An 8,959-nucleotide genomic window follows, 5' to 3' on the forward strand; every position below is an offset into this window, starting at 1 on the left:
CAATGCGCTTCTGGCTGGACTTCCATCCTGTGCAATCAAACCGCTGCAAATGATCCAGAACGCTGCGGCACGTCTTGTATTCAATGAGCCCAAAATGGCTCATGTCACACCTCTATTCAGCTCTCTGCATTGGCTACCACTCGCTGCCCGGATCAAATTCAAAGCTCTGACTCTTGCTTATGGATCTTCCACAAGCTCTGCACTCCTACGAGTCTACACCCCCAGCAGAAGCCTTCGCTCCGCTAATGAGCGAAGGCTTGTGGTACCATCACAGAGAAGCATGAAATCCCTCTCCAGAACTTTTTCTTTCATTGTTCCTGGTTGGTGGAACGATCTTCCGTCCTCCATACGCACAACAGAATCACTGGCTTCATTCAAAAGACAGGTAAAATCTAATCTCTTCCATGAGCACTTAATCTTACATAAAAAAATAAAAAAAAATACTCAACTCCTGAGTTGTAAGTCGCTTTGGATAAAAGCGTCTGCTAAATGTATAAATGTAAATGTAAATATGCGCATTTCGGGTTTGGTGGGTGTTTCTTGACAAAGTTTCAGCGCAGACTACTGGCCTGGCATGCATAATACAGCCTGTTTAGTACTTTTTTGAGAGATCCGTGTGAACGGGGATCAGTTTAACAAATATGCTGCGTTCCACTCCCACTTTAAGACACGCACTTGCAAACTACCCTAAGCATTTCCACTCCACCCCACCACCATTTTGAAGTGCAACCCACTTTGTGAGGTGGACAAGGGAAGTTTATATGGAGAGACCCTTGCTCCCTTGATTTTGACCGAGGGATCAAGTCTACTTCATATGTACACTTCAGGCAGCTTCATATACCACAGTGCAATGTGATTGTGACATCACCGCATATTACGTTTAATTTACCCCACCACAGACAACTCTATGATATTTTTTAAAACATTTATAACAACCCAAACACAACTATATACATATATAATGCTGCTTTAAACAATTTCGTGAAGGAAAAAATCAATCAATCAATCAACTCAATAGTGGATTCCAAGTGATCAAGGGCTTAGGGCATTCCAGTTCAGTCCATTGCTAATATTCCACCAGTAGTGGACACTCATGCAACGTAAGCAAAGATGCACATCCGAGTGATCAAGACGAAGGGAAGTTAGCGAGTGAAGGGCATAATACAAACTAACTGGAACGCAGCAATAGACTGTAAAAAAAAAATATGGACGTAGTGTCTGTGACATCACCCATAGGATTCTGAAGAGCAGTTTTGAAGTGCAAAGTAGAGACGAGCTGACTGTTGACATCTTACCAGCTTGACACTCCCGGGTAACAGAAAACGGGCAACAGAAAGCGGCAGGACGTGGGCTGGGCTGAGCTGAGGTGACGTGATGACTAACAGACAGCAGATAAACGAAAACCAAACCGTCCCTCAAAGTGGCCACGGCCTTAATTATGCAGAAATTTAAGGCTTTATATAATTATAAATGTGTTACACAAAAAATCCACCCCCATCACAGTTGTAATGAAGGTGAAAAATTGCTATATAGACCAAAACCACAAATTTTACCAGGCTGTAAACATGTTTTTTTCTGCTGTAAAGTTGGATATTTTAACATGGAGCCCAATGAGATTCTGCTCCCTTCTGGAGCCTGTCCCTAGCAGCCAGTTAATGAATTGCAGTTTAAGTCACTTCCGTACTGGCATCAAGAGAAACTGGGGAGGTTTCCGCTTGGTTTAACATTGTCATGTACCCTAAGGGTCATATGCATACACACACACACACACACTATAGGCGTGTTCAACTACAAGCTGTCTGAATGCAACTGATCAGCAAGGAGCTAAAAACAGAAACATGAAGTCAGACACTTTCTGCTTCCTAGAGTGATGCTTGCACAATGTTTGAATACTTTATCACAGATGGAGTGAAATAAATGCAATAGTTGTCAAATACACAGATGTTTCAGAGGCATGACTGTTATGTAAATCTTTATGTACTGCTTACAGCATCTGTTTGTACGATGAACTTCAACACAAGACTATATTAAGGAAGCTGGTTCTTTCTTTAATCAGTAGCCACCCATGTGTAAACGTAGCCCGAGTCGCTTATAGCACTTTGATGGCATAGGCGCAATCTCCATTCAGACAATTTCTAACCAGAGTGCACTGCTTAAGTCAGCCAGCAATCAGTCTGTGTGTTGCTGCATGAGTCAAACAAGCATTTTGAGGAGAATTAATTTAGGGAGCACAATGCAACCATGTCTGCAGTGCTTTATGGGACAAAACATTACCTGTAGAGCTCTTGCAATGATTTGCGTGCCAGGTTCTTGAGCATCGTGGGTAGTGTTTTTCATACGGAATTCTGCCGTTAAACACTAAAAATATTGTAAAATGATTGTTTCAAATACAGATACCAGTTAACCATGGAGCAGTATTTAAATGGGTCAGAGTCTAAAATTCCCAACTTCTGGAAGCCTATGGTTTTATGCATTATGGGACTTGCAAAGGTACAGAAGGACTGTCAGGGTCACCAGTGGCAGAATGTGCAAAAGCAGTTAAACCAGACATGAAGGAAAATGACAAGTCAGATACAAGCAAGAATTGATGTCAGTTTTATTGAGGAGCTTTCTTTTGCCCTTGAACCACCACAGGACCAAGTGTGGCCTTGCCTTCCCACTGAACACCTAGAGAGAAGAAACAAGTTAGAGCAATAAAAACATCGTAAGCAACCTTAGAAATAGCAAGATATACTAACCTCCATAGGGAGCAGCAGCAATTCCACCATCAGGACCACATGTTGAGTCACAGCAACCACAAACTTGGTCATTTCCATCAGCAGCAAACCACCTGCAACAGGACAAAGACACCACCTTCAAGATGAGCAAAGTCAGCTTTAAAATAAGATAAAGTGCAACGTACCCATTGGTGAAAGAACAGGATTTGTGCTCAGCGTCACTGGGTGCAGAAGCAAGAGTTGCCTTCACAACACACGTTATGTAGATCTGCAAGGGATGACAGACAAGTCAGAAAACCAAAGCAGATGGGAAGAGAAGTTGAATTTACTCATGATATGCGTAGTACATACAGAAGGACTGGAGCTCTCCTGGAACCTGAATGCCTCCAGCTGGATCTGGACCTTGTCAGCCTGGGACCGAGGCATGAAGCGGGAGCTGGAAGCTGTAGCCTTGGCATCCACAAAGCACCTGATGAGGTCAGCACAAAGAGAAACCCATGAATCCATTCAGAGTCACAGATCATTTCTAGTTGGTTGACATCAGTGACAGTTTAAAAAGAGCAACTAAAACGGTCCTATAGCGCCAAGGGCCATAACCTTACCCATGATTCTCAATGAAGGAATATCTCGGAAGGGAGTTCACATCAGGCACTTGAGTGGCCACACAGCTGTCCACAAACACACGCAGAGGCACATGATTGTACTGCTTCACAGATGCCTCAATGTTAATAACGCCACCCAGGAAATAAAGGTATGAAGGCCTCTGATTGGACCAATCATCTACAGATAAGAAAAGGGGACCTTTTAGGCACAAATCACAAGGATAAAGATTTATTTTATTAAAAACCTGTACCAACCCATCATGAGCTTCAGGGAGAACACCAAGGCTTCTTCACCAATCTCCGTTGAGGCATAAGGGACCCATGTTGGCCTCAAGGCATTACTGCTTACATTTTGAAGCCTGTGGTTCATTAAGGGACCCATTAAATGGTCTCCCAGTTGCACGGGAGGCAGTGAAAGGCACAGAGGTCACTTACCTTTGATAGTGGCACTGAACACCAACAACTGCACCCTCAGTCCGGGTAATCGCAGTACTTGCAAGAGCCTCAGGGGTGTAGGTAAGAGAAAAGGTGTAGACAAGCTCATCCTCATTCATCTGGAAGAGATTGAAGTAGTTAAAACAAAAGGGTTCCTCACAAAGATGATTGGGTGAACCATTAACCTTTAAGAAAGGTTTGTACCAGATGCCCTGGCATTACAAAGACAACAGCCATCAGGATTTTGGAGATCCTCAACTAGAACAAACTGATTACGATTTAGGAGTTCTTACCATCTGCACGCTGTTGCAGTCCTGTAACTCATACTCAAAGATGAGCACCTTAGACTGAGAGTCCTGACCAACAACAGGACATCCACCTAAAGACAGACCAGTTGGCTGGATCAAATGACCATTGCTAAACAAGTCCTGCTGGACCTCTACAAGGACCCGGTTCTCTCCACATTGAACCGCTACGCTGCTGGGAGTCACGGGTTGCCTCAACTGGAAGTTCACCGCCAACTCACTCTGCACCTCGGGAACGACAGGATACTTCCAATCCAAAGGCTTCACTGGACCCTGCAACAGCTGCTTCTCCTGAAGGCCAAAAGGGTCCTGTGCAAGGCCTCTGGAGGCAGAACCCAAAGGACTCTGAGCAACTTTCAAAGGGTTCCAGAGCCCTGGAGGAGAAAGGGCAGGACCTCTGGAAGCTGGATCGGATTTTGGCCCCATGCTTCTTGGACTTTGACTGTAGCTCAAACTTCCCCATGCATCAGGCAGATCAAATGCAACAATCACAGCCACCACTAAGACACCTTTTAGAACCTCCATCCTAGCAAACTTTAACACAAATGCCACAACACGCACCAGTGCTTGGCTTTGCCATTTTGTACATCTTTGAATGAAGGTGTCACCTCCCCTTTTAGTTTAATTGATTACCTTTGATTCTGCTCTGGACCTGTAGAGTTTATGCATCTCTGGGATCCACAGCTCTGCCAAGTGAAACTCTGCACTTTGGTATGGCTGCGTTTACACTGGCACAAAAAATAAAAAATCTGGGCCCGTATTTATCAAGCTTCTCAAAGTGCTATTTTAGTCTTAAGTGCTGAGAATTCATGACATTTACTCCTACTTTCAAACTTAAGTATAAAAGCAAGTTATCAAATTTCTTAAAGCTAAGAATCTCTCTTACTCTCCCAGTTATTTAAGACAGCTCGAGAGGTCTCTCAAGTGGTTAGGAGTTGCCAGTAGGGGCTTGTGATGGCGCTATGGAGACAGAGACGTGCGCAAATCTTTCAATAGAGGGAGAATGTGTTCGAAATGTTTGACGACAAATAGTTCATCAAACAGTATCGTTTAGACAGAGCAGACATCACCTTTTTCAGCACTGGTTAATGTTGGGTTTTATAAAAAAAATAAAATAAAATAAAAAACACTGTTCGAGTAATTCATTAAGCAGTAGCGATCGTTTCTCTCTCCTGCCATGTCGGTTTTCTTTTGGAATCCATGGTGGCTGATTATATATATAAAAAAATCTAGGCTATATATGGGCAATTTAACAGCACGCCAGTTTAAAGAAAATGAATTACATGGATGAAAACATGTTTATCTTTCATTTAAAATGTGTATATTATAATGTATTCTCTTGAAAACTCTTTATTGTCAAATGTGTATTGAATGTAAACTCCTCTTAGGAATTTCACCATTCAATGTGAATTTATCTTTATATTCTTAAATAAGGACATCTATTCAGTATTTGTGGCACAGCAAAGTGTCGTAAATCCACTCTAAGACTAGCACTTAAGATTTAGTCCTACACTTTACTTAAAGTATGATTGGGACGCTTGATAACTAACTTTTAAGCGCAGCTTTGAGCCAAGAATTGTTTTACTCTTAAGTCAATTCTTAGCAGTGTTCTTGTGAGTAATTCTAAGATGTTTGATAAATACGGGCCCAGATTCCCCCCGACCTACTGTTATTATCCAGTCTATCTGTTCTGTCAGATTGAGCTGCAAACATCAATGACAGATTTGAACTTATCCAAGCTTGAAATGGTCAACCGACGTGAATTATAAAATCATTTTAGTACGCCATTCAAATCATGAGGGTCAACCATGTTGCATTGCAAAGCGATCACCAACAGAACCATTTTGGATGGAGATTAATGCAAACACAGATATCAGTTACCAGTCATGAGTAAAGTGAATGTAAACCGGTGGGACAAAAAAAAAAGAAACAAAGTACATGGTCAAAAGATCAGTGTAAATGCAGCCATTTGTCTCTCTTCAACTAAAAACATATGCATCGGGTTAATTTACACAACGCCATTTTGTGTGCTTGAAAACACAAATTTTACCATCGTCTGTGTAAACAACAAAAACGTGAACTTTTGAAAACAGATATCATATGTCTAGGTTCATCTTTGATTACTCCTTCAGGGTCGGTCAGAAATCTTGGAGTAATCTTTGATGACCAGCTGTCCTTCAAAGACCACATCTCGGTCATGCAGGTTTGCATTGCACAACATCAGGGAAATCAGACTGTTCCTTACAGAGCATGCAACACAGCTTCTTGTCCAAGCCCTGGTAATTTCTAGACTTGACTATTGCAATGCGCTTCTGGCTGGACTTCCATCCTGTGCAATCAAACCGCTGCAAATGATCCAGAACGCTGCGGCACGTCTTGTATTCAATGAGCCCAAAATGGCTCATGTCACACCTCTATTCAGCTCTCTGCATTGGCTACCATTCGCTGCCCGGATCAAATTCAAAGCTCTGACTCTTGCTTATGGATCTTCCACAAGCTCTGCACTCCTACGAGTCTACACCCCCAGCAGAAGCCTTCGCTCCGCTAATGAGCGAAGGCTTGTGGTACCATCACAGAGAAGCATGAAATCCCTCTCCAGAACTTTTTCTTTCATTGTTCCTGGTTGGTGGAACGATCTTCCGTCCTCCATACGCACGACAGAATCACTGGCTTCATTCAAAAGACAGGTAAAATCTAATCTCTTCCATGAGCACTTAATCTTACATAAAAAAAAAAAAAAAATACTCAACTCCTGAGTTGTAAGTCACTTTGGATAAAAGCGTCTGCTAAATGTATAAATGTAAATGTAAATATGCGCATTTCGGGTTTGGTGGGTGTTTCTTGACAAAGTTTCAGCGCAGACTACTGGCCTGGCATGCATAATACAGCCTGTTTAGTACTTTTTTGAGAGATCCGTGTGAACGGGGATCAGTTTAACAAATATGCTGCGTTCCACTCCCACTTTAAGACACGCACTTGCAAACTACCCTAAGCATTTCCACTCCACCCCACCACCATTTTGAAGTGCAACCCACTTTGTGAGGTGGACAAGGGAAGTTTATATGGAGAGACCCTTGCTCCCTTGATTTTGACCGAGGGATCAAGTCTACTTCATATGTACACTTCAGGCAGCTTCATATACCACAGTGCAATGTGATTGTGACATCACCGCATATTACGTTTAATTTACCCCACCACAGACAACTCTATGATATTTTTAAAAACATTTATAACAACCCAAACACACCTATATACATATATAATGCTGCTTTAAACAATTTCGTGAAGGAAAAAATCAATCAATCAATCAACTCAATAGTGGATTCCAAGTGATCAAGGGCTTAGGGCATTCCAGTTCAGTCCATTGCTAATATTCCACCAGTAGTGGACACTCATGCAACGTAAGCAAAGATGCACATCCGAGTGATCAAGACGAAGGGAAGTTAGCGAGTGAAGGGCATAATACAAACTAACTGGAACGCAGCAATAGACTGTAAAAAAAAAATATGGACGTAGTGTCTGTGACATCACCCATAGGATTCTGAAGAGCAGTTTTGAAGTGCAAAGTAGAGACGAGCTGACTGTTGACATCTTACCAGCTTGACACTCCCGGGTAACAGAAAACGGGCAACAGAAAGCGGCAGGACGTGGGCTGGGCTGAGCTGAGGTGACGTGATGACTAACAGACAGCAGACAAACGAAAACCAAACCGTCCCTCAAAGTGGCCACGGCCTTAATTATGCAGAAATTTAAGGCTTTATATAATGTAAACAAATGTGTTACACAAAAAATCCACCCCCATCACAGTTGTAATGAAGGGGAAAAATTGCTATATAGACCAAAACCACAAATTTTACCAGGCTGTAAACATGTTTTTTTCTGCTGTAAAGTTGGATATTTTAACATGGAGCCCAATGAGATTCTGCTCCCTTCTGGAGCCTGTCCCTAGCAGCCAGTTAATGAATTGCAGTTTAAGTCACTTCCGTACTGGCATCAAGAGAAACTGGGGAGGTTTCCGCTTGGTTTAACATTGTCATGTACCCTAAGGGTCATATGCATACACACACACACACACACTATAGGCGTGTTCAACTACAAGCTGTCTGAATGCAACTGATCAGCAAGGAGCTAAAAACAGAAACATGAAGTCAGACACTTTCTGCTTCCTAGAGTGATGCTTGCACAATGTTTGAATACTTTATCACAGATGGAGTGAAATAAATGCAATAGTTGTCAAATACACAGATGTTTCAGAGGCATGACTGTTATGTAAATCTTTATGTACTGCTTACAGCATCTGTTTGTACGATGAACTTCAACACAAGACTCTATTAAGGAAGCTGGTTCTTTCTTTAATCAGTAGCCACCCATGTGTAAACGTAGCCCGAGTCGCTTATAGCACTTTGATGGCATAGGCGCAATCTCCATTCAGACAATTTCTAACCAGAGTGCACTGCTTAAGTCAGCCAGCAATCAGTCTGTGTGTTGCTGCATGAGTCAAACAAGCATTTTGAGGAGAATTAATTTAGGGAGCACAATGCAACCATGTCTGCAGTGCTTTATGGGACAAAACATTACCTGTAGAGCTCTTGCAATGATTTGCGTGCCAGGTTCTTGAGCATCGTGGGTAGTGTTTTTCATACGGAATTCTGCCGTTAAACACTAAAAATATTGTAAAATGATTGTTTCAAATACAGATACCAGTTAACCATGGAGCAGTATTTAAATGGGTCAGAGTCTAAAATTCCCAACTTCTGGAAGCCTATGGTTTTATGCATTATGGGACTTGCAAAGTTACAGAAGGACTGTCAGGGTCACCAGTGGCAGAATGTGCAAAAGCAGTTAAACCAGACATGAAGGAAAATGACAAGTCAGATACAAGCAAGAATTGATGTCAGTT

General features: G+C 42.2%; 1 protein-coding gene across 1 annotated transcript; it reads right to left on the reverse strand.

Annotated features, from left to right (window-relative positions):
- Window positions 1-2,596: 2,596 nt before the first annotated feature.
- LOC137062393 (zona pellucida sperm-binding protein 3-like) lies at window positions 2,597-4,635 on the reverse strand. The gene is made up of 8 exons (XM_067433271.1): window positions 4,048-4,635; window positions 3,755-3,873; window positions 3,575-3,678; window positions 3,320-3,497; window positions 3,069-3,186; window positions 2,903-2,985; window positions 2,739-2,830; window positions 2,597-2,667 (listed from the first exon to the last, which is right to left on the reverse strand). Exons 1-8 carry the CDS (start codon window positions 4,582-4,584, stop codon window positions 2,597-2,599), a joined length of 1,302 nt encoding a protein of 433 aa, XP_067289372.1. The 5' UTR covers window positions 4,585-4,635.
- Between the last annotated feature and the right edge of the window lie 4,324 nt (window positions 4,636-8,959).

Source organism: Pseudorasbora parva, chromosome 23 (genome assembly GCF_024679245.1).
Source record: "Pseudorasbora parva isolate DD20220531a chromosome 23, ASM2467924v1, whole genome shotgun sequence".
Taxonomy (NCBI): domain Eukaryota; kingdom Metazoa; phylum Chordata; class Actinopteri; order Cypriniformes; family Gobionidae; genus Pseudorasbora; species Pseudorasbora parva.

Bases quoted from the DNA above. Each gene is read 5' to 3' on its own strand.
- LOC137062393 (XM_067433271.1), bottom strand. From the start codon at position 4,584: ATGGAGGTTCTAAAAGGTGTCTTAGTGGTGGCTGTGATTGTTGCATTT. The intron at 3,874-4,047 runs GTAAGAACTCCT...AATCTCTTCCAG, and splicing joins ACTGCAACAGCGTGCAGATG to ATGAATGAGGATGAGCTTGT. The intron at 2,986-3,068 runs GTATGTACTACG...CATCCCTTGCAG, and splicing joins AGGAGAGCTCCAGTCCTTCT to ATCTACATAACGTGTGTTGT.